This window comes from Cygnus atratus, chromosome 29, assembly GCF_013377495.2.
Source record: "Cygnus atratus isolate AKBS03 ecotype Queensland, Australia chromosome 29, CAtr_DNAZoo_HiC_assembly, whole genome shotgun sequence".
NCBI classification, from domain to species: Eukaryota; Metazoa; Chordata; class Aves; order Anseriformes; family Anatidae; genus Cygnus; species Cygnus atratus.
The window spans coordinates 1,497,328-1,524,942 of NC_066390.1; the positions used below are offsets into that span (position 1 = coordinate 1,497,328).

The window sequence follows — 27,615 nt, forward strand, 5'->3', positions numbered from 1 at the left end:
AGCGAGGCTGAGCCCTTTTGGCACCCAGGTGGGCGCAGGGCTGCAAAAAGGAAGGTGGGGGACGAGGTTTGGGGGGCACTCTGCAGGGTGAGCGGCACGGGTGGTGGCACCGACCCTGGCTGGCAGGGGCTTGCTCTGCCAAATGTCCTCGCCCCTCTGATGGCCCAGACCCAGGACAAAGAGGGGCTGCTCCCTGGAAGCCATGGAGATAAACGGGGATGGGGCTCCTGCTCATTAATGTGCCACAGTCCTGGGGGCTCTCAGCCATTCACTGTCCCCGGGGTCCCCAGAAGAGCCGGGACACTGCGTACGTGTGCACCTGCGTGGGAAGGGGATATTAAGGATATTTCCCTGCACACATTTCCCCGTGTAGCCTTCATCTGCAGGTGGATTGTCCTGGGATGGGGGAGTAAGGACCCTGTGTGTGTGGGGGTCTTCTTGGGGTCCCTGATGGAAGGGAACAGCCCTGCACTCTTCGTCCGTGTGCACACACGTGCATACAAACACTGAGGGGGTAAAATGAGAGGAGGGGACGGGGAGGATAGGGGTGGCCCCAGAGGAAAGGCGATTTGGGGAGCACCTGGCAGCACCCAGGGGTCCCAACACCCACCCTGTCCATGCGGCTGGGGAGTCGGGGGGCTTGCAGAGCTGCTGATGCCCATGGCACATCCCTTGGGGCAGAACAGCAAAAGCAGGGTCTCCAACACCGAGGAAGTGAATGCGTCTCCTTCCAGGGTCAGTGTTTATTTCGCTCGGGGGTGCTTCTTTCCACTGCAGATCCCTCTCTGCCCCCTGCTCTCCTGCCGCGACTGGGCGATGCATCACTCGGTGGTACCAGGGCTGCCGAGGCTGCTGCCTCCCTCCCCTCGCTGCCTCCACGCGGGCCACAGCCACCTCTGTCCTACCCCACGCCGGTCCTGGGGCTGTCCACCTCACAGGGGGGGACAAATCCTGCCCCACATGGGGCGTCCGCAGCGAGGGGCAGCCCAGGGCCCCGGAGCGGTGGGGCTGCGGCCGCCCCGTTCCTCCCAGCCGGGATGGGGGCAGCCTCAGGGCGAGATCACGTAGGCGGTGGCGATGTATTTCTTGCCAGGGCCGTAGGTGGACTTGGTCCAGGTGTAGGTCTGGATGCTGATGCTGTGGCCACCCAGGCTCAGGTGGCATCTGTGGGGACACACGCTCCACCCCTGAGCCCCACGCCCACCTCTCCCCCCTCCCCAAAGCACTCCCGGTGTCCCCATGTCCCCGTCCCATCCCCATCCCACCCCTGAGCTCCACACTCACCTCTTGCCCCCCTCCCCAAAACTCTCCCGGTGTCCCCATGTCCCCATCCCAATCCCACCCCTGAGCCCCACACTCACCTCTCCCCTCTCCCCAAAGCTCTCCTGGTGTCCCCACATCCCCATCCCAATCCCACCCGTAATGCCCTGAAGCTGGGCTGAGGGCATCAGGGGCTGATTCAGCTGCTCCGTGGGGAGCAGGAGGGCTCCGTGGCAGGAGGACAGATGGACGGATGGACGCGGTGCGGTACTTACGCCCTCCCAGGACGGGCGATGAAGCACAACGTGTAGACGCCGAACTCGAACTCGGGGCTGCAGCCGATGAACGCAGAGCCCACCTCCTTGTAAAAGCCATCCCAGCTGAACTGCAGCCCCAGCACGTCGGGGTAGGTGTCCCACTGGAGGGCAGGAGAAGGGGGTTCGGGGCTGAGACCCTCGCTGAGCTTGGCTCCAGGTGCAGCAAGGCAGGGAAGCCAAGCAAAACCCTTGTGCCCTCTCCGGGATGCTCCCAGCCTCACGCCTGCTCCTGTCTGGGAGCTTCATTTGCCCTTTGCAACCATCTTCTCCGGCCCTCCCCACGCTGCTTCCACCCCATGGTCCACCTACGGGGGCAGAGGGGTGAGCACCTCTGCCCCATGTACCGGGGGGGTCCCCGTTTGCCCCCCTCGGGACGCAGCTGATGGAGCGAGGTCAGCACTCCCTGCCCAAGCCCTCACCCGGCGGGAGCACTCACCGGCCCGTCGTAGTTGTGGCTGTAGTAGTTGACGAGTCCCTGCTTTTCCAGGAGGTAGAAGCGGATCCAGTTGTGAAATCCGCTCACTTGCCCTTTTTTAATCTCCCCTAAGCACAAACGAGACCCTGGGGTGAGCCGGGCACCCCCCGCTGCCCAGCCCCTGCCCCTGTCCCACCAGGACACGCCGGCTCTACCCGAGAAGACGTGCTCGAAGCCGCTGGAGTCCTTCTCGCCGTTGCCTCGGGAGTAGAGGCCAAACCACATCTCCTTCAAATCCGCAAGGAATTCCTGCTCGGAGCCGTAGCGGTCTGCGGGTAAAGCACCGTGGGGATGGAGGCAGGGAGATAGGAGCTAGGGGATCAATGCACAGGGACCCCGTTCCTCCCAAGCTCCACACTCACTTTTCTTATGGAGGAAAGCGAAGAGTTTCTTCATCAGCTCAGTCTTCATCACCTCCCTGAGGAAGATGTCCTGCTCCATCAGCTCCTCCGCTGTCACCTCCTCCTCCCGGCCGGTCGCCCTCTGGTAGTTGTCCAGCAGCCTGATGAAGCTGGCGTAGGTGGGTTTGGAGAAGAGCTTCTCATTCACGTACGCATAGAGCCTGGGAGGGAGGAGAGGAACCCTTTGGAAACCCTTTTGGACCCCTCTCCAGATGGCCAGGTCCTGGCCACGGTGGTCCCTTGCTCCTGGCCACACAGCGAGGGCGTTGGTGGCAGCGCCAGGGCACACTCACGGCCGGGGGGAGCGATCCTCCTGGTCATCCGTCTCATCAGGGGCAGCCCGGTACTGCGGGTTGATGGTGATGTCCTGGGGCCGGGCTTTGTTGTGATCGGCCCCGTAGAGCTGCTCGGAGACCTGCAGGAGCTCCTCGTCGGTGACGGCATCGTGGCTGCTGGAGAAACCCTCTGCAAGGAGAGGCACAAGGTGACCTCGGGGCGCAGAGGGTGCAGGGGGGTTCCAGCCAGCACCAGCCCCACGCTTTGGGGGCAAGAGCTTTCATTAAGTGAGAGGGGGACATCAGTCCCCGTCCCCCAGGCTCAGCACCAGCATGCAGAGGCTTTGCACAAACAGTGGCAGCACCGCACGGGTGCCAAAACCATGCTGCCCCACGCTGTTGGCCCCGGGAGCAAGTGGCCCAGAGGTGCACGGGGGGACCCGGGTGGTTTTCCTTGCCCTCGATCAGAAGCAGAGCCACTCACCACCAGCATGTCTGCGTGCTGCTTCCTCATCCCATTCCCCACCTGCACAAAAACAAGAAAAAGAGCTCAGGGTGATGGAGACGCAGGCTGGAGCTGCCCAGGACCATGCACACAAGTGCACAGCGGCACGGGTGGATGTCCGCATGGAACCAGCCCTTGGCACCCCATCACCGGGCTCCAGCAGCCCCATGGAGCCCCCTCCTCACGCAGCAGTGCTCACCCGGTCGGCAGTGCTCGTAGTAGTCCTCGCAGCAGTTGTAGTGGCTCTCACACTCGGCGTCGCAGTGGCACTCGTCCTCCTCGCTGTAGGGCTCCTCGCAGCGCCCCTTGCAGGAGTCGGGGGCCGTGTACAGGTCTTTGGGGGAGAGAAACAACAGCTTGGTCTGCGGGATGGACCAGCAGCCCTGCCTCATCCAGCCCCAAATCCAGGAGCTTCTCTGCCTTCTGCCCAAGCTGCCGCGTGGCTCTGGGTCCTGCCTGGTGGCAGGGGACAGCACAGGGACACCGGAGCTGAAGGTGTCCAGAAGTGAGGAAAGGAGCGAGGAAAGGAGCTACAGCTGCTCCGGAGCTGGGCCAGTTCCTCATTCCCCAGACCGTGGGGATGCTGAAGCGTCCCAACACCCATAGCTCAGCGCATTCCCTCCTTACTCCCATCCAAGCTCCCACCGTGAAGCTGTTCAGGATCCTTTCCCAACATTTTGGGGTGGCGTTTGGACCGTCTGAGTCCTCAGGACGCATCTCCGCGGGTCACTCGCCTTTGGCCGCAGACACGTGCCACGCCAGGGACCTTGGCAGGTCGCTTGGCACGGGGAAGCACCTTTTAGGCTCCCCACCACTAATTGCCTGCTCTGATTCACCCCCTTAACACCAGGCTTAGCGGCAGTGCCCCAGGCCCAGCCGTCCCCAGCCCGGAGGAGTGCCACATTCCAGACACCCTTATTTGCTGCCCGTCCGTCCGTCCTTCCGCCACGCTGGGCAAACTGGGGACTCCCCGCTGAACTATTTATGTGATGAATATGTTGGTCAGCCCGTGCTTTATTACACATTGTGGCAAAGCTAAAAATAACGCAGCGACTCAAGCCATGCTCTGAATAGCACAAATGCCACCTCTCCGAGGGGCAAGGGCCACCTGCTGCCAAGCAAAGCGGGCTGTAGGGGACCGAGGTGGGACCAGAGGCTTGGTTTTAATTAAGAGACAACCAGGAGGCATCGTGCCTAGGGAAGGTGCCTTTTTCTCTGCCCACTGCTTAACGATGCTCCTGACAAACAGGGCAGCCTGGGCACGGCTTCCCTGACACCCCCTTGGTGCCATCACCCCCAGGGACGTGCCAAGAAGCCATGCCCCAGACAAGCCAGCCCGCAAAGCAATCCCTGGAGGAGAGGGCGCTGCTTTCCCTTGCAAACCTGCAATCATGCAGCAGCATAAACACGGCGAGCAACACCTCTGGGTGGCCTGCCTTCAGTTTCAGCAGGTGAAACGTGCCCACGGGGCAGATCCTGATCCAGCAGTGCGCAGCGTGACCTCCGAGGTCACCCTGGGTGGTTTCTCTCTGCAGCCACTTTGCTTGCTCTGCTGTTTTCCATTTTCCCCAAACTATTTGTCGGTTTTGGGGATAGCAGAAACGTGGCCCTACAGGTGATGATTTGGGAGGAAGAACCTCTTTGCTCCAGCAGCCCCTGTTGGCTGGTCTTGCTGCAAAGGCGAGGGCAATCCTGCTTGATTTCATGGGATGCTCCTTGAGGAGATTCACCCTCGGTGCTACTTCGGTCCCACTTTTGCTCATGCTGATGCAGGAACAACTGGAAAGGGCTGCAGAGGGAAGGAGCATCCGATGGTTTTGGGGACAAGCATCCCTCGTGCAACCTGGTGTCACCCGTCTGTGCAGCAGGACAGCCGGGTCTGGAGCCCTGGTGGGGACAGCAGCTGCAATCCCCATCGTGCAGGACAGCACCCCTCTCACTCCCAAAGCAGAAGTAGGGATAAGTCGAGCTGAATGACACATCCAGGTTCGTTTTCCAGCAGGAGGGATTGTGCAAGGCAGGAGCTGCCCACACATCAGCCAGCACTGAGACGGTCGTGGGGCACGTGCTGCCCGAGCGTGTCGCAGCAAAGCCTGGTACCGGGGCGTGCGGTGACTCAGCGGAGGCTGGGAGCTCTGCAGAGCCCTCGGAGGAGTGAGTTCAGCATCATTTTCTACCACGGCTCGGGTGCAAGAACAGCAGCAGCAAGCCGAGGCTTCTCCCAGCGCAGGGCACGGGGATGACTGCAGGAGGCTGCTTGCCTTGCACAGCCAGGGAAGCTCAAACCTAAATAGAGCCAAGCAGCTGCAGGGCAGCCAGGCGCTCCTGATGGTCAAAGTTAGAGGAGCTGCTGGAGCTTTGGGGAAGAGAAGAGCTGATGGGAGAGCTCACAATGCTGGAGGAGGGCAGCCGGAGCAGAAGGACGTGGCCAGCTGTGCCCAAATGCTGCTGGTGCTGGGATCTGGGTGGGGGGAACCAAGACCTTCCTCCTGCCCTCTCCTCTGACCCATCGCTCCCCAGCACTAGCCCCAGGTGTTCGGCCTTTCCCCAGCAGAAAGCTCCACTTTCCAGATGAGGCAAGTTGAGGCCAGATGTGGGTTTGGCAACCAAACCCTCGGAATGGCCCCCGGTGGGACAGGACGGGCTGTGCTGGGCTTGCCCAGCCCGTGGATCTTCTCTATGCGCATAGAGTCAGACAAATATCACTGTCAAATATCTCATTTTCAGCTCTCCAGCCAGACCAGTCCCTGCCTGAACGCAGCTTTTGGACGAGAGCAAACTCGACTTTGTTTCCGCCAGGAAGCTTTGACGGGGAGAACACGGGCTACCTCCCGAGCATCTCCATTCCCCGAGGTGTGGGGAAACATTTTGGGGATAATTGGGCAAAACCTCCCGCCACCATCCTGCCTGGATGAGGATAAGGGCGGTTTTTACACCGTAGAGATGCACCACAAGCAGCCAGCGATGCTCCCTGGCTCCTCGCTCCCCCAGGCACGGGCTGGGGCCCCGCCGCCCACCCACAACACGGAGAGAAATTTGAGGTCTAGTTAGATGGGGCTGCTCAGGACCTCGTCCAGGGAAGTTTTGCCTTCAGGGTCCTTCCACCTTCTCTCAGGGCCTTGAGGAAGGATCTTGGAGAAGAGCAAAGCTCCCCTTTGGCTGCAACCCCCTTCATCATGTCCCAGGTCCCTCGTCCTGCCCCGCTGGCTGCTCCCCAGCTCCAGCACACCCCGGTGATGCTTCCAAGCAAGGACAGCTTCTGTGCTTGAGTTAAGCAAGATGAGAACACAGCAAATTGTCATGGCAGCCCACCAGCTGGATTGCAGCAACGACAGGATTGCAGCAGCAACTCCTCTTCTGCACCTGCCTTGCAAAATTCCTCTCCACTAACCTCGAGGCCAGATACAGCCTGCTTGCGACGTCAGAAAAGTGATGAAACTCCCTTCTTGAGAACGGATTACAGCTCGCATTTTATGTGAGAACACGGCCAGGACAACACCCGGTCACGTGCAGGATGCTCAGAAACAAAGAGGCCCAAAGCTGATGCCCAGAAGCTGCTCCTTGGCGCAGCATCGTGCCAAAACCAGAGTTTTTCCTGCTCGCCTATCCGAGCCCACCTCCAAACAGCCTTGGCTGAGCTCCACCTGCATCGTGCTCCGTCCCTGATGCCCCAGGAGCCCTGGCCCGGGCTTGCTGCTCTGCCCCATCTCCTAAATCTCTTGTTCCACACGAATCACATGCACCTCTCCAGCCAGACGCCCTACAACACACCAGCACCCACGATGACAATCATGACCACGATGATTGGTGTGACTGATGGGATGACCAAATGCCACCAAATCCAATTCCTGGAGCCACCCGACCTGCCCCACAGGATCCCAGCCTATTGACCTAGGAGCTGCCAGCACTTTTGGAGCTGTGCGGGCAGATCACAGCTCTCACACAGCACCCCAAGGCTTTGCTCACCTACCGAAGCTGGAATCCAGCTCAGGATGAAACCAGGTGAGAAGCAACTCAGTGCTGGGAGCCCCAGCAAATCCCAGTGTGCTTCCAGCCTGGACACTGGGGCTGTGCCAGCACAGCTGCCCCGACCAGCCCGTGCCCAGCCCGAGGGCTGTGGGATGGGCTGTGTGGACGTGCTGGGCTGTCCAGGAGCACAGCGGAGCTTCGGTGGCTTCTTTGGGCAGTGCTTGTGATGGGCAAGGCACCTGAGCTCGCGTCGTGTTCTCATTGCAACCGATGGGCTCCCGTCCAGCATCGGCCGGGAGGATTGCGGGTAAGGTAGCGGAGAAATATTACCTTTAATCCTCCCCCAGCACGGGAGGATGCAGGAGGCAGAGGAAGGGGGGTTTGGATGAAGAAAACCCAGCGGGATGCAGCGGGAAGTGACCCAGGGGGAGTCACAACCCAGCAAAGAGATGGAGGAAGCCCCCTCCTCCCCAGCTGAGCCCCCAGAGTCGGAGGAAGCCCACGACCACCACCCTCCACCCTTTCCCCTGCGAAGCTCTGCCGGATCCGACCCTCACCGAGCCCCCAGCCTCCTTCCAACCCCTGGCCACCCCCTCCCCAAGCCAAGCCCTGCTACTCACGGCCGGCCACGCAGCCCAAGGCCATCCCCACCCCGACGAGGAGCATCCAGGGCTTCATCGTCCTGCGGGAGCTGAGCCAGGTGCTTGGGATCACCTCGGAGAAGCCGGCTGGAAATGTGGGTGCTGGCCGGCGCTCCCTGCTATATGTGGGGCCCCGGGAGCCGAGGGAGGAGCCCGGTGCCACCGAGGAGCTCGCGGGCAGGCTGCACCCCGACTTTGGCAAAGCTCGTTAGGCGCATGTCCTAATTACAGGCTGCCCGGAATGGGAGGAGGGCTGGTAAATCCAGCTCCCTGCATTGCTCCACTCCTTGTGCCCCAGTCCCCCCCAGGCAGTGGTCGCGGAGCAAAGGGAAAGCTTTTTTTGTGGGGGGGGGGGGGGTGTCCCTGCCTGCCCACAGCCCTCATGTCCCCATGAATCAGTGCCACAGCTCGGTCCCTCCACGTGCTCCCTGGCACTTGGTGGTAAATCCCCTCGTACCCCCTTGGCACCTTTCTGCCCCCAGTTAATTGCAGGGGTAACAACTCCTTGCACAGTCCCCAGCACAGCTCAGCACCCCACCTCCCACCGGTCCCCAGCTCCTGCCTGTCCCCAGCTGCTCACAGGGCTCTGCTCTGAGCCCCATCAGGAAAATAACCCAAGCCCCCCTCCTTCTGGGGGCTGCTTGGGTGTCCGCAAGCATCGCCCTTCCAGGAAAGCGATGGGACCAGCAGCACCCATTGGTGTGCACCCCAGGGTGCACCCCAGCTGCTGTTTTCTGACTTCTTTGCTTCCCATATGGCGATGTGGATTTCTCAAGGAGCCTCACCTGGAGCCCAAACCCCAGGGTCCAGCATTTTCCTGCTGCACAGACAAAACCCCCCCTTGCTGCAGCACCTCCCCTGCCCACCCCTGCACCCTCACCGCCAGCAGGTCCAGGACAGGACCTCCCCACACAGGGGTCATCACCCCCACCCCAAATTAAGGGCATCACCCCCACCAAGTGTCCCCTCCAGCCCAGAGGAGGGGATTTCTGGGCAGCAAAACAGACAGCAACCGCCTGCAACACACCCTGCCCACATAGAAGGCTTGCAACAGTCTTAACCCTGCCGGGATGCATCATCTGGCACAGGTGAGCAGCGTTTGGTGTAATAAGGGCCAGGTTTGGCTTCCTCCTCACCCCTCAGTCATTTCCTCCCCTCCACCCTGGGCTGGTGACCCCATTGACCTGTCCTTGCTGACAGTGGTTTTGTTTTCTGTGACGTTTTCACGTCATCCTGTGCTGAGTCTGCTCATCTGCTGGCTCTTGTGCCAGGAGGCTGCTGCCACACGTGGCTACTTGTGCCCCGTCCGGGTGGGGAAACTGAGGCACGCAGGTGGCTGTGGTGAGCCCAGGCACGGCTGCTGGGGCTGTGCAGCTCCCAGGAGCTGGGCCTGGGGACGCAGCACCTCCCAGGGGACGAGCAGGGCAGAGGATTGGGGTGGCCCCCTCTGGGGCAGCACAAGCCAGAGCCACGAGGAGCAACGGGCGCCTTTCAGCCCAGCACCCCCGGGGCGAGCAGCATCGACGTGGGGCAGCCAGGGCTCCTTCCCCCCATCCCAGCTGCTGCAAGGAGTGAACTCAGGCTGCTGCGTGGCGAAGAAAGGTGACTGCAGCCGTGCATACAAAAATACCTCTATTGCTCACTGCGTGGGGGCTCCCCACCCCGCTGTCTGTGGCCTCGCCTGCCCGCAGCCCCCCGTGGGCTCCCGGCTGCTGTGCACTGCCGGGTCCGGGGCCCGTGGCACGGCCGAGCAGAGGCTCTTGGCCAGCTCCAGGGTGGCCCCGTGCGCCCTGAGCCGTGGGGAGCAGAGCCGAGGGCTGCCCCCCGGCTGGCAGATGCGTGCTGCCGCATCCCCGCTGCATCCCTGCTCCGTCTCCCTCCTGCCCGTCAGGACTCCAGGTCTCGGGAGAGCCGCAGCAGCTCCTTCTGGCTGTCGATGGCTTTCAGGTGCTGCAGGTAGGCCCAGGTGGAGACGGGGCTCCGCACGCTCAGGGACTGCTCCGAGCCTGCGGCGGAGATCTGGGCTCAGAGCTGGGCTCCCTCAGCCCCCTCCATCGCCCCTGGCTCGGCTCGTGCACCTCCTGCGGCCTGACTCAGCCGTCCTGCTCCATCACCTCCCACTTGGTTTGTGGCTCCCCCTCCATCCCCTATTGCCCAGCTTGCCAAAATCCCCTCCATCGCCTCCAGCTCAGCTCTCTGACCCCCCTCCATCACCTTTAGCTCAGCTCGTTGAACCTCCTCCACCACCTCCAGCATGGTTCACGCGTCCCCCTCTATTTCCTCTCGCCCAGCACATCGAAATCCCCCCCATCACCTCTATCCCGTCTCATGGATCCCCCCCATCACCCCCAGGAGCTGTAGGAGCAGGAGCAAACTTGCTCCACGGGGCAAAGCGATGCCCGGCTGGGGATGGCAGGGAGCAGGAGCTCCGAGGCGCCACCACCCCCAGCCCAATTTTCTCCCCCTGCAGCCAAGCTGCTGCCCTCAGGGTGCCCCCCACGGAAGGACGGTGTGCGCCCACGTAGCCCCACGGGGCGTGGGTCTCCCGGCACCGAACGTACACGTGCTCATCCTGACGGCCTTGGGGTCCTCTGGGCGGTGCGGGGAGCGGCTCCGCAGCGGGGAGAGCGGAGCTGGGTGCGGAGGGAGAGCAGGAGCTGAGCTACGGCCCCGTGGGGACCTCGCCCCCCGGCTCCTGCTCCTCGCCCCCCACCCCGGGGGGCACTCACCGTGCGCCTGGCCCCGGCAGCGCTGCAGGACGCGCACCGTCTTGGCCATCATGTGCTGCGGGCAATGCACAAAGGTCACTTGCTGCCACCCGGCACCATTTTGCTCCCCGGCTGGGAAAACACAGGCCCCCTGCGGCTTTAGCAGCGGCTGCCCTGCGACCCCCAGCCCAACAGCAAGGGGGTCCTGGCTCCCGGAGGAAGGGGGGGGGGGTTGACGCCATGTGGATGCTCTGGGTCTGCCTCCCCAGGGGGCGGCAGGACAAGCAGGAGCAGGGGAGCAACCCCCCCGCCACTCACCATCTTCTCAAAGTTGATGAGGTTCTCAGCCAGCGTACGATTGCCCTCGTGGATGAAGGTCATGTCTGCGGGGGGGGGGGGGGGGGGGAGGGATTTGGGGATCAGAGCGAGCCCCGGGCTTGGTTTCCTGGTCCCTGGGGAGGGCTGGATGTGTGCAAAGGGCTCTCCACGGCCCCAAAGCGGCGGTACCCACCTTTGAGGAGGAGGGGGACGAAGGGGATGATGGGGGGGCTCAGCTTGGCGACGGCCAGGCGATAGACCCGGTGGTTCCACGATGGGTCCTGGGGACAGAGCGGGAGCTCAGCGGGGTGGGGGTCTCCAGGGAAGGGGGCTCTGGTGCCCTGGCTTGGCACAGCCCAAAATTTGGGAGAAGGGAATGCCCCCCACCCTGTGCCACCCCTGTGACCTTGTAAATTTCGGGATGTTGGGGCAGGAGGGAGTCACAGCAAACCCAGAGGTATGGGGGTGGCACAGCCTCTGCCCCTTGTCCCAACCCCGTGCCCCCTCCCCAGCTCTGCACAAAGTGTCCGCACTCACCAGCATCCGCTCCAGCGCTGCGTGCAGCTTTCGGATCTTGTGGGGCAGCCTCTGCACGGAGAGGCGGGGTCAGGATGGCCCCATGCAGCCCCCCACTACACCTGAACCCCCTTTTAAATTTTCAGGCACCTCCAAGCCCCCCATCCCAATGCCCCTCTCCAGGCTCCAAGCTTGCTCCAGGTGCTTGGGAGCTTGGAGCTCGTTTCCACCGCGGTGTGCGGGATTTGGGATCTAACCATGGATGCGCGGTCGGATGCTGCCCCCCTACATGGTGGAAATCCTGCTCCCCGCCTCCCAGACCTTTTGGGAACAGGGTCAGCTTGGAGCCCAGCAGCCCGGCCACCCTCGTCCCTTCTCTAGCCCAGGGGACCCAGATCTGTCCTGCGGGATCTGTTACCTCCCAGGTCTTGGCGAGGCGGCTCACGGCCGTGTTGCTGACACCAAACATCACCGCGAAGAAGGAATTCAGGTTCTTCTGCTCCTTGAGGCTGCGGGCAGGGACAGGCTCAGCTGTGGGGTCACTAGCTGGTCCCGATGGGGACGGGGACACGGGTGGCAGGGCACTCACTGCGCAGCCAGCTTGATGAACTTGCGGAGGAGCTGGGCTCTCCTGCCCACCTCGGGGCAGAGGCACAGCTCCGTGGCCACCCAGTACTGCAGCTCGTTGAAGCGCCGCATGACGCGCTCCAGGTTGGCGGTGGTCACCTCGTGAAACTTCTGCGGCCCCACGATGTAGTGGATCATCTCCACCTGCAGGGCCGGCGGGGTGCCTGAGGGTGGCCGGGGGGGTCTCGGGGGACGTGCTGTGTCTCCCCTCCCGGTCCGGGCGCTTGCCCCGTACCTGGTGGATGCTCTTGAAGAGGTTCCAGTCGTAGTCCGTCAGGTGGCTGGCCAGGTCCTTGGAGCTGATGAGGTCCAAGGTCTCGGAGGAGCCGACGTGGGGGCCCAGCTGCTCGGGATGGGGGGTCTGCACACAGGGGAAGGGTGAGGGGCAGGGGGACACTTCCAACCCTGAGCCACTAGGGAGGCAGCTGGGGTCGGAGCCGGGCTCTTGCCTGTGGCTGGGCTCACCTAGCCTCCTCCATCACCTCTAGGTCGGTGAAAACCCCCTGTAGCACCTCTGGCTTGCCTCATGCACCCCCTTCATCGTCTCCAGCCTGACTCACTGCTCCTCTTCCTCTGCTGCCTTGGGTCCCCCATCACCCTTTGCTCAGCTCATCAAACCCTCTCCACCACCTCCAGCATGGCTTGTGGATGACCCTATATAGCTCAGCACGGCTCATGGATAACCCTATATAGCTCAGCATGGCTCATGGATGACCCTATATAGGTCAGCACGGCCCATGGATAACCCTATACAGCTCAGCATAGCTCATGGATGACACTATATAGGTCAGCATGGCTCATAAATGACCCTATATAGCTCAGCATGGCTCATGGATCCCTCTCCGTCGCCTCTTGCTCAGCTCACTCAACCTCCATCACCTCTGTCTTGGCTCGTGGACCCCCCCATCACCTCCCCGACCCACAGAAGGACCAGGAATGAGTGGGAGCAGACTTGCTCCACGGGGCAAAGCGATGCCCAACCTTCTTCCTACTAGCCAGAGCATCCTAACCACGCCGTGAGCAGCTGCTGACTGGTGTCTCCATCCAGCAGCTCCCAGCCCCGTGTTGACCCCACCAGCATGGCCCCCACGCTCACCAAGCCGCCCAGCTCCTCCACGCTCACGGCAAAGAGCCGCTCGTTGAGCCCCAGCGAGGTGAACACCCCCACGGCGTCCAGCTGCAGCCCCACTTTATCTGCAGGAGACAGGGCGACGGGTGCTGGGGTGCCTGCAGATCTCCGCTGAGGGACCCCAGGGTGCCTCGGGGGACAGATGCTCACCTCCGGCTGAATTCACCTTCACCAGGAGGTGTTCCCGGTCCCGGCCGAGCCAGGGGGTGAGGGACCGCAGGACATCCCGCACCGAGGCGTTGATGGGCAGCACCGTGATGAGGCACGAGTGGTCCGGTCTGTAGATCTCGTAGGGCACTGGGGGCGTTAAGGCTTCAGCACGGTGGCTGGAGGAGAGGGGATGGCCACATCCAAGGGGGACAGCCCCCACCGGCCCCCTGTGAGACCCCCTACCTTTGTCCTGGGCTCGTAAGGCACAGCTGCTGCTCAAAGCCGCCTCTTCCTGGCTCGCCAGCCAGCTCACGGAGCTCCGAGCCTGTGCCCAAGGTGGGAGAGAGCGGGGACGATGCCATCCCCAAAGCCACCCCTCTCCTGGGGGTCCCAGCTCCCCAGTTCCCCCCGACCTGCCACCCCCCCTACCTTGGGCTGGGGAGAAACGCTGCCGTCTCCGTTCTCCAACCTGCATGGAGAGTGGTGTTAAACCCCCAGGAGCAGGTGAAATGCAACCCCCTGGGGACCCCCATGGGGACAAGGGCATCGGCGGTGGCACCGGGGGGTCCAGCCTGGCACTGCTGCTCTCCACGTCCCCCCCCGGGGGATGAACTCACACTCGGGGCCGCCGGCGTTCCTGCTCCTGCACCATCCCTCCCAGGCGGGGGTCCCGGCTCGCCAGGTCGGCGAGGTTCTGGGGGAGGCAAGGGGGAGGTGGGGAGGGGTCAGAGTGGCACGGTGGTGGCCGGACCCCTCCTGGGGACGCCTCCTGCTCCCGGTACCTGCAGCAGAGCCGTGGTGCTGCGGTCGCCCTGCAGCAGACGCCCGTAGAGCAGCACCCACTGGCTCACCAGGCGCAGGATCTTGCGGCGTTTGTGCAGGGAGTAGGTGGCCTTTTCCTGCTCCGAGCCCTCCAGCGGCTCCGCGCGGAAACTGGGACCAGTTAAGGGCACCAGTATGGGGTGCTGTGGGGGGGGGGGGGGGGGGAGTGACATGGGGCAGGGGAGCGGGCAGGGCAGCGAGGGGACCCCTCACCCATGAGGACAGGATGGGAATGGGGATGTGCCTGGGGGATTTGGGGTTCCCACAGCCAACCCCTGATGTCCCACTGGGGTGGCAGGGACCAAGCTGAGCCCGCTGGTCCCCAGCAAGGGGGCGCACGCCGTGGCCCCCCCACCTCCAGCCGCAGAAGGATATTGGTGCAGCAGAGCTCTGCAGAGCTGCGAGGTCGGCATGAAGACGGTGTAGGTCAGCAGGAAATCCCCCAGGAGGGTGTCTGGAAGAGAGCAGGATGGCCCCCATCGTGCTTCGTGACACCCCCAGTGGGTTGGTGACACCCGTGGCCCCTTTGGGGTTGGCCTGGGATCTCCCCCCACAGCAACCGTGCTCCTTGCTGGTCACTTTTTGCTTCTAAATGCCGAGGAAAGGGTTGACCAAATTCTTTTCTTTTTGAAAAGAAGGAGAAAGGTCTGCACTTGGAGGAGATTTGACTCCAAGCGGCCTCAGATGGCGCCAGCTCAGCAGCTCTGATTTTTTGCCCACTGGGGACATCTCCTGGCTCCTGGCTCCTGGCTCACCCTCTTCTGCTGCTCTCCGAAGGCAGAGGGAGGCGCAGGGCCGTGGGAGAGGAGGGAGGAGATGCTCTGGAGCTGCTTCTCTCTCCCAGCCCCAGTGAGGGATTTAATGGTGAGAAAAGTGGCTGTTTTCGGTTCAACTCCTGTGGTGGTGACGGCACGGGGAGCAGGGGTCCCCCTGCCAGGACTGCAGGGTGGGAGCGAGCCCCCACCTACCCACGGGGTCGTAGAGCGTGGCGTCGAGCCTCATGAACTCCAGCAGATGCTCGAGGATCTTCTCCGGCGTCCCGGCCATCACCAGGTACCTGGGGGCAGAGGACAGGGTGCATCAGGAAAGGGACAGCGAGCACGGCGTGCCATCCCCATCCTGCTCCTCCGAGGGAAGCCAGGATGGGGCTGTGGAGCCCAGCCACGACCAGCAAGGTGGCCGAGGGACAGGAGACATGGGGTGGCAGCACCGGGAAGGAGGGACGGGGAACGGAGGCTGTCACCTGCTGCTCCGTGCCGCGGCCGGCTGGCTGCTGCCGCCCTGCAGGTTCTTCTGCAGGACCAGCACCACCTTCCCGTGCTCCTTCAGGCGCATGGTGTTGGCCTCCACGTCCTAGAGGGGGAAGATGGCCGGGGTAAAGCATTGCCTCCGAGCCCAGCGTGGGCAGGCACCGGGTTTCGGGGAGCAAGCGGTGCCCAGCCAGCTGGTTGCACCCCAAAAATCACATCGGCACACGGAGAACTGCCCTACCCTACAAACCCCATGGCTCTGCACATCCCACAGCCCCGGGAGGGTGCCCAGGATGGGGTGCTGCTGCTGTGCCCAGCATGGGACCCCCCCCGGCCCCCTGCCCACCTTGAGGATGTGGTTGAAGTCCTGCTTGTCCACCCGCAAGAAGTGGCAGTTGTCCTCCCGCAGGATGATGCTGGCCGCGCGGGGCGCGTCGTTCACCAGCGCCAGCTGCCCAAAATCGTCCCCCTCGTGCAGGGTGGCCACCAAGCCCTGCGGGGGGACAGGGATGGGGTGACAGCCCCGCTCCCCTGCTCCAGGTGGGCGATGCAGGGTGTCTGGAGAGCCCCACGCCTCAGCACCCGGCAGCATCGGAGACAAGGTGGCCTCACAGGGACGCACCTACCTTGCCGTGGGTGACCACATTCACCGAGCCCTTCCAGACGATGTACCACGAGGTGCCTTTATCTCCTTGGCTGAACACTGTGGGGAAAAACCGATGGGTTTTCTCTTGGGAGAGCCCGAGCATCCCTCATCAGCCCCATCCCACCCAGCCCCAGAGAGCGTTTCGGTCCCCACCATCCCCGGTCCAAGAAAATCCAGCTGGAGCATCCACACCGATGGCAACGTCCACCCCGCCTGGGGACCCTGTCCTCGGGGACATCCTGTCCCCAGCCCGCGGTACTCACGCACGGTGCCGGCTCGCTGGTGTGACTCGAACATCAGCACGGCCGCCAGCTCCCGCTTCACCTGCAGCAAGAGGCGCCCACCCTTAGGGCCAAGCGAGGAGGGGACACGCTTGGGATGGGGTGACGGGGTGGCAGGGGTCCCCAGGGACGGCTGGAGAGGGCCAGGAGAAGAGGAGGAGGATGCAGGAGGATTTGGGAGGGGATGGATGAAGATGGGGGGGGGCACTCACCGAGTTGGAGAGATGAGCCACAGCTTTAATGTGGAGCAGCTCCTCAAATATCAGCTCCAGCTCGTCCTCCGTGCGCTGGGCCGGCCTGGCAGAAGAAGGGTGGGTAAGCGGCTGCTGTGAGGACCCCGGGGCCCTGCACCCCTCCCTGCCACCCCCTGGGCTGCCACCTTGCTCCGGGCACAAGCCGGTGGCATCCCCTCGAGTCCTTGACCTGGCAGCTGGGGAAGAGATGCTCGGTGCACCCCATCCGCAGCAGCCTTTGGCATCTCCAGAGCTGCATGGAGCAGGGTCCAAATGAACCCCCCGGCCCCCTGGGAGCCCCCGGGCACTCACGGCTTCCGCAGGGCCATGGTGAGCAGCGCGTCGGGACCCAGCTGGGCCAGGAAAGCCACGGCCTCCAGCAGCTCCTCCACATCCCGCAGCCCCGCGCCGGGCTCGGGGCTCAGCTCCAGCTCAGCAAAGCGATAAAACTGGGTGTCCTTGTCCTGGAAATGCCACTCTTGCTTGACTGCGGAGGGGCAAAGCACATCAGCTTAGGCGTGCGTGGCACCCAAGCACCCAAGGGAGACCACAGCATGCTGCAGGAGCAGGGCGACTCGGTGCACCCAGCACCCAAAGCCCCAGAGGGCCCCTGGTGGTGCTCACCGTGCGTCAGGACCCCTCCGTCCACCAGCACTTGGCCCACACCGACGGCCTGGCTCCGCATCTGGACGCCCAGCCCCGCGTTCAGCAGCCAGTCCACCAGCTCCTTCCCCGAGCAGCACTGCCTGCAAGACGGGGAGAAGCGTGAGAAATGCCCCCAAAATGGGGTTGCAGAGCCCAGGAGCGTGGCCAAGCCCTCCTCGGAGGGTCCTTCGCAGCCCGCGGTGGCCCCACGCACGGTGCGGATGCTCGCTGTCCCACCTGTGGTGCCGCAGGTGATGCTTGTGGTCCCGGATGAGGCCGCGGCAGGTGCTGGTGAGGTGGGTGAAGAGGAGCTTCCCGGCTCGCCAGATCTTCTCCGGGGATGCCTGGGGGGGAAATGAGGTTAGATGGTTTGTGGGGCGGCCAGAAGGGCACGGGCAGTGACGGACACCTCCATGCCAGCAAGCTTCCTGCTGAACTTCCGCAATATGGTGCCAGGGTGCCATGCCTAGACCCCGTCCCAGCCCCCCAGGATCTCCATCCCCAGCCCCAGGAACAGCCGAGCGCAAGGGATTGCCCATCCCACCGCGGCCCCCTACCCACCGCAGCCTTGGAGACGTTTCTGTCCCCCCCCCCAGCCCTTTACCAAGCACCAAACTTGTGTCCTTGGGGGCACCCCCTGTCTGCCCACCTGGGTAAGGCTGTGTCCATACTCCAGCGAGGATTCAGTGTCCAAAAGCGGGGTCTGGAAAACCAAAAACAAAGGGGTTGGTGGCCAGGGGGGCTCTGCCATGCTTCCTGCACCCCCTGGGTACCGTTCAGCCTCACGTGCTCTGCACCAGGAGAGGACACACGCATCCCCGAGCGCTTGATCCTAAAACCACAGCAAAGTCTCCTTTGTGCCATCTTGCTGAGAACAGGCCCCTCCAACACCCACAGCCCCAAAACAGCCCCTGCTCATTTTCCCCTGCGCTTCCCTCACTTTCAGCCACTTCCCTTTTATGCCCAATTTTCCCTCGCACGCTGCCGGCCGTGCCGATGCCACCGCCACGTGTCCAGCTCGCGTGCCGGGCTCCTGCCATGCAAAACCCCTTGGGCACCACCAAAACCTGCCTCGAGGAGCAGTGAGCTGGGATGTCCCGGTGGGGACAGAGCCTGGAGGGGGCTCAGAGCATCCCACACCCCTCGCTGCCTTGCACACCAGGGACCTGACCCTGCGAACCCCCCCCACGGCAGTGATGTTTAACTCCAGGACGGAAAGCGCCTTCAAACAAGCGAGCTGGGAGATAAAAGAAGGAAGTTAAAAGTAAAACCCTCGCAAACAAGGATCAAAGGAGCCTTATTGGAGCCACGGAGCAAACACCACTCGTGGAGGACATCAGAAAGACCCATGGGAAGCCGGAGCGGCCCCAGGGCAGGGAGAGGGAAGGCCCCAAGTTTTTCCTCCAGCTTTGAAGCTGGGTCCAAATGAGGAGGGGGAAAAAGATCACAAATTCCAGAGGAAAGAGCTGGAGGAGCAGACCCGCTGCCAGCCCGTCCCACAGCAGGACGAGGACGGCAGAGAGCGATGATGAGGATGAGTTTTGTCCATGTGCTCGAGCACGCCCAAACCCCTTTTTGCAGGTAACACATCGGGGACTGGTCTCGGATCAAAGCACAGCCAGAAAAGCTCATGCAATAAATCATGGAAACTAAACAGAAACAGCACCAGGATGTGGTGGTCCCACAACTGCAGGAGCCCAGCAACCAGACAGAGGCTTTGCTGAGAGCAAGGTGCAACCTCGGCTTCCCAAGGGCTGCAGGTGGCAAAGATGAAGTTGTTTTTTTTTTCCCCAAAGGATTTTAGGGGGGGATCCTGGAAGCTCCCAAGCACCAGGCTCGTGCCGACACGGTGTGGTCGCATTCAGCAATAATGTTCAGGTGGACAAGGGGATGGAGCCTCCTGGGGATGAGTTTTTGCGTTCCCAGCAGGGAAGCAGAGCAGCGGGTGAAATTCAACCCAGACATAGGTCAGTATGGGGTATTGGAAGGAAACAAGCCCAGATTCCCCTTGTTCATGGTCAGAGGCTCCGAGCCAATGATTACTCCTTGAGCGCAGCAGGAGCCCAGGCCTCCGTAGCTGTAAAAAATGCAAATAGTGGGATGGGTGTTGGCAGGAAGAGAAGAAAATAGGAAACCTCGGTGTGCCACGGCACCAGTTCACAGCACGCCCTTTTCACTTGGCCTTTCAGTGCTCCCTTAACCTCAAAGAGAAATGAAATAAAGACAGAGGAAGGCAGTGACATGCTCCAAAAAGCCTCTTCCTGGAGGACCTCTGAATCTGACGAGGGTCTCTTGCAAGTCGAAGGAGCAGACGGGAATGAAGCGGGGTGGGCAAGGGGACACAAAGCGGGGGCACTCCGTGCCGCAGGGCACCCGGGACGCTGAATTTGCTGCAGAAGGGGGCTGGGTGGGTTAAAGGGAGACCAAAAATATCTGCCGCGTGCAAAGGCACCGCTTCTAGCTCAGGAAGCCCGAGTTGCGAGTCGCTGGGAGGGAGCAGAAGATAATTCCTCTCCCTGGTGCTCGTGAAGCTGAGCCCCAAAGTCATCCCTGGGAGCTCCTCCCTGCTCTTTGCAGCTCTCGTACCTCGGTGCTGAGCCTCTCCCTCCTTCTCCAAACCCTTGCCTCGTAAAAATGCATCTTCTAGGGACGGGAACCGCGGTCACCCACTGAGTTCTTGCTTTGTTTAATGGACACCGAATCGACACGCGATGAGCTGACCCAGTGCTATTTTCTAAACCAGCTCCTCTAATGTCTCCGCCGTTCACCAAGGCCAGTCCCGAAATAGCATTGCTCTTTTGGGCTCGGGGACTCCTTCCTGGAGCAATCCATCACTGCACCATTGGGAATTGCTGGAAGCTGCCTCCGCTAGCAGGGTGCGTGCTGCCCTCGGAGCATTAACCCTGAGACGCAGCAAGGAGCATCCTCCTCGGCTGCTCACCCCTGGGGGTGGGCTTTGTGGGCACCCCCCTGGTTGTTTCTGGTTGCTTTGAGAAGGGTCCTGAAGCACTCAGGGCTGGTGGTGGAGGGGCGGGTGCTCAAAATGTAATTTTGGCAATTTGGCGTCTTCTGGGCCAGATCCTCCTCGGATCTGCTGGCTCCGGGCTGGTGGCGGTGGTTTGGGCAACCCCAGCAAGAGGGACGGCCCCGATGGAAGCCCCAGTGAAGGAATTCAAGGGTGTTGAGCTGCAGAATCCTCCTCTGCAAGGGAATTCGAGGGGAAAAAAAACACCTAGCAGGGAGCTGAGGGGAAACCAAACCGTCCCGGCACCTCTGGGTGCAGGCAGGTGATGGAGGTGGGCGCCCACTGACGGGTGCACGGCCGGGTGCTCTGCCTGGCTCAGGCTGCTCCATCCCCTCCATCCCTTCCCAAACCGCCAGGGCTTCTTCCTGCTCCTCTTCTTCCTCCTCTTCCTCCGGAGCTTGAGCCCACAGGCAGCAGTTTGCAAGAGGCTCAGGAGCAATTCGGGGGGGGGGAACGGATGGAAAACAAGTGGCAGGTCCCCGGAGACGCTCCCAACCTGGCCGCTGTCACCAAAGCTGGGGCGCCACCGCTTACTCACTCTGCAAACTTTCCCGAGTCCCGTGACGCCCCGCGGAGCAGGAAACGCTCCGGCAATCGGAGAGCAAATGTTTGCAAACAGGAGCCCGGGCTGAGGAGCATGGAGCTGCCTCCCTCGGGACCCGCAGGGCGATGCCACCCGCACCGGCCCCGCACGGAACGGGCTTCGCCGTCACCCCGTGAAGCGGGTCTGTCCTTGGGGCGGAGAGCCAGGACGTGCCACGGTCCTCCTCGAAGCAAGGACGGCGAAGGAGATGGAGAAAAACCTCCCCTGCCCAAGGACAGCTGCTCGGGGAGGTTTCTCCCTGCTGACATTTTCTCGTTGCAAAACCAGCTCTGAAAAATGTGGGCAAAATCTCCCCAAACGCCTTCCCAAGCACGCCTGCTCCCCACGTGCGGGAGCTGGGTGGTTCCCAGGGCTGGCCCCACAGGATGTCCCCCCCCACCCCCCCCCCACCCCCAGGTCGTCGCAGCATCGTGGCCGCCGTCTCCAAAGCGCTTCCTAAGGAGTTGCCTGTTTCCATCTTCCTGCTTACGGGACACGGGGGCGCTGAGATCCTGCCGGTCTCCAGAAATCCGGCAGCCGTGGGCGAGCGGCCAAGGCCGGCAGCGACCGTTCCGCGCTCGCGCGCCGCTTTGTTTGGGATCCCAAGGAAAAACAACAGGAGCTATTTCAGGCTTTACGGCTCCGGAGAAAGTCCTCGCCCATCCGCAGGCTCCAAAGGCACGGCAGCCAGCCAGGGGCTCGCTTCCCCCCGGGACCCTCGCCGGGGAGGGGTCTCCAAGGGGACCTGCTCTGTCCCCTCCGCCCCTCTCCAGGGACGCGGTGACGATGGCGCTTGTGCTGTGGGATGGGTGCAGCTGTTTGGGGACGCTGGAGCCTCGTGGCAGAGAGCAGGGCTGGAAGAGATCTGGTGGCCGCAGGGACAGGCAAACGGGTCCCCAGGAGGGACGGGACAGAGCCACACACGACGAGGAGCTTCCAGGAGCTTGCGGCCACGGGGACAAGGGACACTGTGTCACCTAGGCACAGCCAGACGGCTCCCAGCCATCCGCCTCTCCCCACCCGAGCACCCTCAGACCTGCAAGAACTGGGGAAAACCCCTCTTCTGTCCCCCTCCCCAAAAGGATCCCCCCATCAGGGGGGAGCCACGCAGGGGGGACACTCCTGCCACGCTGCACGTGCCACCGCGCTGTCAGATTTTGCCAGGTTTTTGCTAGCCCAGCACTTGAAAACCGCGGCGCTGCGACCTGCTGCTGTCCCGAGCCCTCTGCTTTGTGCCACTCTTAAATAAAAATACCCCAAAGTGAGTCCCTACAAGTTCTGGGGAGGAAAATATTAGAACGAAGAGGGGGGTGGAAATAAAAGATTAGAGAATTTTGCTTGTGAAAGAGCTTGCAGACTGCACAAAAGCACGCAAAGCAATTTTTCCTTATTCCTTAAGAATGTTTGTGCCGGGTCAGGCAGCGTGGGAAGGGGAAGGTGGGTGGCCACGGGGCTCGGCTGGGACACCGGGTGCCTGCAGCCACCTCCAGCACCCCGGGGACAGCGGGGGGCCGGCAGCGGGGACCCCAGGGGCTGGCAAAGGGGGCCGGCAGCGGGCTGGGGCCGGAGGCCGTGGCGCTGGGCACCGTCCCGCTGCCAAGCGACCGGTTCCGCCTGGAGAAATGGTGCTGAGCCGCCACCGGGGAGGGAACGTTTTGAACCCTGCGTGCCGCGGACGCGGGGAAGGTGTTTCCTGCTCGCTGGCTGCAGATCGGGGTGCGCTGCCCGGGCGCCGCGCGCTGGAGCACGACGGCCCCGGGCTCGTTTCGTGCCCCGCTGCCAGCTGCGCCCCGGAGAAGGGGCTGGGGCTGGCGGCTGCCCAAGGGCGCTCGCCGCACGCCTGGCCCCGCAGGCAGCAAACCGGAGCGGGGCGCAGCTCACGGCCGGCTGCCAGCCCAGCTGGGTGGGCTCGGGGAGGCCGGAGCTGCCCTACAAAGCGGGGCTGGGGGCTGCGGTAAGGCTGGGGGTCCCGCTCGGCTCCACCTCGTAGCCCCCAGCCCTGCGGGCGCAGGGGAGGATGCTGAGGGGTGCAGCGGGGGGACAGGCGGGTGGGGGCTCCTGCAGGTGGGGTCGGTGACTGTTGTCCCTGCTGTCCCCAGGTCCCTGCTGTCCCCATATCTGTATCCATGTCCCTGCTGTCCCCATGTCCCCACTATCCCCATGTCCCCACATCTGTCTCCATGTCCCCCCTGTCCCCTTGTTCCTGATGTCCCCACATCCCTGCTATCCTCATGTCCACCTGTCTGTCCCCAGGTCCCTGCTATCCCCATGTCCCCATGTCTGTCCCCAGGTCCCTGCAGTCCCCATACCTCTGCTATCCCCATGTCTGTCCCCATGTCCCCATGTCCCTGCCCATGCCCCTGCTATCCCCGTGCCCCTGCTATCCCCGTGCCCCCATGTCTGTCCCCATGCCCCTGCTGTCCCCACGTCCGTCCCTGTGTCCCCGTGTCCCCACTCACCCAGCGGATGCCCTGGATGCGGGGCAGGCTGCCCCCCTCTCCCTCCAGCCGGATCTCGTAGCTGGAGCTCCGGAACAAGTGCATCTTCCTCAGCAGCACCGACAGCCGCTTGCCGTCCCCCCCGGGCCCACCGGCTGGCGGCGGGGGCGGCGGGGCAGCTCCGGGGCCCTGCTCCAGCCCGCTTCTCCCTGCGTCCAACCGGCACCGGGGCCCCAGCGCCGCCGCCCCCCGCCGCGCCGCCTCCCCGCTTGCGCCTCCGGTGCCGGTGCCGGTGCCGGTCCCGGCCCCGCGCACCTTCATGCGGCGGCGGCGCGGCGGGGCCGGTGCCGGTGCCGGTGCCGGTGCCGGTGCCGGGCGCGCCCCGCCCCGGAGCGGGGCCGGGAGAGGGAGCGGAGCCCGGGGGGGGGGGGGGGGGGCCGGCCCCAGCGCCCCGTCCCGCCCCGTCCCGCCCAATCCATCCCGCTCCTCCCTCCTCCCTCCCCTGGCATCGTTTTTTGGGGATCCCCCCCCCCCCTCCCCCCCAATCACTCTGCTCCTCCTTCCCCCGGCATCCTTCTTGGGGACCCCCCCAAACCACCCTGCTCATCCCCCCTTCCTCTCCCTGGCATCCTTTTTGGGGACCCTCCCAAAAAAAACACCCCACTCCTCCCCCCTCCTTCCCCCGGCATCCTTTTTGGGTATCCCCCCCCAAATCATCCCCCTCCCCCTGGCGTCGTTTTTGGGGATCCCCCCAATCCACCCCACTCCTCCCTTCCCCTGGCAACCTTTTCGGGGACCCCTCAACCCTCCCACCTCCCGGCCCCCCACCCAACCTGGCACACCCCATCCCTGGGGACCACAGTGGCCCCCAGGAGCCCCCTGTCCTTCCTGGGGTGCTCTGCCCTGCTCGGCCCCCCCCGGGCACCCCCAGGGACAGAGGTGCAGGAGCGGCTTTTGCCGGGAGGTGGCCCCCCCAGCACCCGAAGCTGAGGACTCAGGAGCAGACCTGGAGCACGGCCAAGGGGTCCTGGGAGTGCTGGGGCTGGGGCTTTTGGCTAAAAGGAAAGGTTTTTCTGCCAACGTGAACTTTCACTTTTGAAATAAACCCTGCTTTAATATTTAAATATATATTTTTTTAAAAAAAATCTATATTTAAATAGCCCCACACCCCGGCCAGCAAAGCAATGAGAAACACCAGCTGAACACGAGCACGTTGGAGGCGCGCCCTTGGCACGCTCCTGCTTGCCGTCTTCATCAGCCACCCCGGGGATTTCGGGGTCCCGCCGGGCTCCCCAGGGCTGTCACTTCTCCGGGTCACCCCATGTGGGCCTGGGGAGGTGGAATCAGCCTTGGGCAACCCCCCCCGAGCAGGAGCAGCCGTGTAGGACGGGGACTGCAATCCTTCCTCCCACTGCCCTCTTTGCCTCCGGGGCCCCGTAAGTGTCTGGGGGCAGAGAAGGCATTTTCCTGCAGGGCAGGGGACCCGGAGGTTTCTGCTGCAAGAGGGGCCTGTGCCCGAAACCCACGCACAGTCATGGCATCAGGGAGCCTCGTGCTGGGATCTGTCACCGCGTACCCTGTGCCTGCTGCCTCCTGTAATTATTTGGTCCGGGAGCTCCAAGCGAAAGCAGCGGGGCTACTGCATAACAGCACACGTTGCAAATCTCCACCAGCAGCCTCGCTGCAGGACTCCTGGGGCATTTTTTGCTGCTGTGGCCACTGGTCTGAGTGGGACCCAGCTGGGTGAGGAGGGACGGAGCCACCCTGGAGCTGGATGGGGCTGGGAGCAGCCTGGAAAAGCCGTCAGCATTTCAGATGCTCAGTGGCAGTGGAGCCATTCCCCCGGCCCAGATGAATTTCCCAGCTGAGGCCTCACGGACAGAGCAGACGTGGGTGGGTTGGGTGGAGGTGGCAGGACCTGGGGACTTGGGATGCGATAGAAATGGGTGTAAAAGTCCTTGTTTGCTGCTTCTGCTGCCAAAGACACGTTTTCTGCACCTCTGCCTCGAAGCCCAGCACGGCAGCGTGCACACAGACTGTGCCCAGGGAGTGCAGCTCCTACTCACCCCCCCCACCGTGGGCTTCTCCCTGGGTGTTTTCTGCATTATCCATGCCCACCTTTCCCAGGGAACCACCGGTGCCAGAACCATTCCCTACCCTGGCCTGAGGGCCACAGACCACAACAGTGTGGTGCTGTCACGGGGCTGGCCCAGCGGTAGATCCTGGTGCGTGGAGACCTCTTGCTCCATCCGTACATGTGCCCATCTCCCCTGTTTTGTGCCCATCTCCCCACCTTTGTGCCCTTCCCACCTTTGTGCCCTTCTCCCCACCCCGTGTGCATCTCTCCTGTCCATGCCCACACCTCCCCATCCACATGTTCCTGCCTGTGCAGCATGGAGGGCTCCGAAGCTGACAATTTTTGGACACCCATCTGCTCCAGGAGGCAACGCACAAAAACATGGCCCTAAACAAGCCCAGCCTCCCAGCCTGGAGCTTTGCAGCCCCAGCTTGTTATAAAGGACACCAACCTGGTGACAACCTACTAAAAGGGCTGGAGGAAGGACAATTTGGCACTGGCAAATGCAGCTCGGTGTTCGAGCACACCTCCCTTTTCCTCCGTTGCTTTCCAAAGACCAGTAAAGCCCAAGCACAGGAAGATAGGAGAGACTGAGGGGCAGCAAAGGGGCTGCTCCTGCTCTCGAGGAGCTGGTGCTGAGGTGGGAACGCTCCTGCTAAAGGAGCAGGGCTGTTCCCGCAGGGCAGCAGGCCAGGAGCCGGCCCCACCGCGGCGCGCAGGGAGGATGCTGGCTCGGCCGCGGCAGGGAGGAACCTTTGGAAAGTTCCCCAGCCTGATGGAAAGCGCCCTTGGCTGCCTTGAGCTTTGCACGCCGAGGATCCGCTCACCTTTGCCAGGCCCCTGAGTCCCTGCTGAGGTGCTCCAGAGGTCCCTGCACCACATGGCCCCGTGCAGATGAGGGAGAATTAAGCAGGGGTGGGGAAGGAGGAAGAGGAGCGAGGAAGGCTCTGCGAGGCCCCCCCAAAAGCCGCGGGTCCTCCCCCTCTTCCCGCATCTCGCGGATGCTCCCACTGATGTTCCCACCTCCCCGCCCCAGCCATGACGGGTGCTCTGCCAGCATCCCCGAAACGCTTTCCCTGCCCTTCTCCTCCCTTCCTCCCACCCCGCATTCCTGGGAACGGCTCCCAGCAGTGGCGGGGTCTGGAAACCTCTCCGAGGTCGTGGCTGCTCCAGTGGCGCGCGCAGGGAAGGCGCAGAGCGGCGCGGCTCTGTTTGCTCTCCTGGTGGCTCAGCATCCCCAGGGATGAGGCTGGACGTTGCTCCAGGACAGCTCTGGACACCCTCCAGCCCAGCATCCCACTATTACTGGACCAGTAAGAGCTGATCGAGGATGAGCATGAGACCGTCGGGCGGCAATGTTGTCCCTGCTGCGTCCTCGCAGGTCCCGGTGACGCGCAGCACGGGGATATGGCAGGGCTCTGGGGCATGCCACTGCTCCAGTGGCCAGCACTGAAACCCAACACTTTGCCCTCAGCAGCCCCACGTGCATCCAGCCTTCGCTTTTCCCGGTGCAAGCCGAGCACAGGAATGCAGGAATATTGCAACCGTGCGGCCGCCAGCACGCGGGGTCACCTCTGCGGCCACGGGGACACGTTCCCAAAGGCTGCACCAGCTGCCCAAGTCTGGTTAGCTCCTAGCAGCGAGCTCCTGCCTTGCCATAAAATGCAAACAGCTCTGCTTTATCTAACCCTTTATCGCTGTGTTTAACTTGCTCATTTTATCTGCGCTTGAATAATAATTAATCTCCTGGAGTAGGCAGGCCTGGCCCCGTGCAAATGTGCCTTTCGTGCAGAGCGTGGTAGGCTTTCGGGGACCTGTGGAGCTGGGTGGCTTTGCAGAGGGAAGGTTTTTGGCTGCCGAGCCGCCTCCCAGATCGTTCCCAGTTGAAACTGGTGGTGCTGGTGTTTGTGCAAGTGTCTGTTTTACCCCTCAGGTCTCCTCGGAGCTCAGACCTTCAGCGACAGCGATCCGCGTCCGCAGGCAAAGTCCCGGAGGTTTTGCTCTGTGTGTTTCAGGACTTGAGTAATGGCTGAAATCTCACGTGCTTTGGTTAAAAAAAAAAAAAAAAAAAAAAGATAAAAATCTCATCTTTATGGGTGGTTCAGTGCACAAATGACGCATTGTGGCATTGTCGCCCCCATCCTTCTGCCATTTGCTGCCCCCAGCGTGGGCATCTCGGCCCCGTGGGCAGCCCCGTGCGGTGCGGGTGCCGAGGGCTCGCCGTCGCCTGTTGTTTCCTCGTTGTTCGTTAGCACAAATCAATAATTGCCGGCTGCTCTGGCAGGGCTGGTGCCCTGAGCTTCAGGCTTTAAATAGCTGAGGGG

General features: G+C 62.8%; 2 protein-coding genes across 2 annotated transcripts; both read right to left on the bottom strand.

Annotated features, from left to right (window-relative positions):
* Positions 1–1,049: 1,049 nt before the first annotated feature.
* ENDOU (endonuclease, poly(U) specific) lies at positions 1,050–7,880 on the bottom strand. Its single transcript, XM_035570355.1, has 9 exons — positions 7,835–7,880; positions 3,442–3,567; positions 3,216–3,254; positions 2,747–2,918; positions 2,415–2,614; positions 2,208–2,321; positions 2,014–2,120; positions 1,536–1,678; positions 1,050–1,164 (listed from the first exon to the last, which is right to left on the bottom strand). The coding sequence occupies exons 1-9, from the start codon at positions 7,878–7,880 to the stop codon at positions 1,050–1,052; spliced, it is 1,062 nt and encodes a 353-aa protein (XP_035426248.1).
* Positions 7,881–9,674: 1,794 nt separating this feature from the next.
* Positions 9,675–23,535, bottom strand: RAPGEF3 (Rap guanine nucleotide exchange factor 3). The gene is made up of 27 exons (XM_035570326.2): positions 23,236–23,535; positions 17,818–17,871; positions 17,406–17,512; positions 17,148–17,269; positions 16,836–17,010; positions 16,503–16,587; positions 16,273–16,333; positions 15,990–16,066; positions 15,710–15,856; positions 15,357–15,466; positions 15,082–15,170; positions 14,489–14,567; positions 14,074–14,224; positions 13,909–13,985; positions 13,721–13,760; positions 13,535–13,616; positions 13,292–13,438; positions 13,109–13,206; positions 12,248–12,373; positions 11,975–12,156; positions 11,804–11,894; positions 11,407–11,457; positions 11,063–11,150; positions 10,870–10,934; positions 10,573–10,627; positions 10,405–10,476; positions 9,675–9,849 (listed from the first exon to the last, which is right to left on the bottom strand). Exons 1-27 carry the CDS (start codon positions 23,533–23,535, stop codon positions 9,731–9,733), a joined length of 2,850 nt encoding a protein of 949 aa, XP_035426219.1. The 3' UTR covers positions 9,675–9,730.
* Positions 23,536–27,615: the final 4,080 nt, after the last annotated feature.

Excerpts from the sequence above, each read along its gene's own strand:
- ENDOU (XM_035570355.1), bottom strand. The coding sequence starts at position 7,880 with ATGAAGCCCTGGATGCTCCTCGTCGGGGTGGGGATGGCCTTGGGCT. Across the intron at positions 3,568-7,834 it reads GGTGGGGATGGCCTTGGGCT|ACCTGTACACGGCCCCCGAC; the intron begins GCGTGGCCGGCC and ends TCTCCCCCAAAG. Across the intron at positions 2,615-2,746 it reads GAGGATCGCTCCCCCCGGCC|GCTCTATGCGTACGTGAATG; the intron begins GTGAGTGTGCCC and ends CCTCCCTCCCAG.
- RAPGEF3 (XM_035570326.2), bottom strand. The coding sequence starts at position 23,535 with ATGAAGGTGCGCGGGGCCGGGACCGGCACCGGCACCGGCACCGGAGGC. Across the intron at positions 17,513-17,817 it reads ATGGACACAGCCTTACCCAG|GCATCCCCGGAGAAGATCTG; the intron begins GTGGGCAGACAG and ends TTTCCCCCCCAG. Across the intron at positions 11,895-11,974 it reads TTCATCAAGCTGGCTGCGCA|CCTCAAGGAGCAGAAGAACC; the intron begins GTGAGTGCCCTG and ends CCCTGCCCGCAG.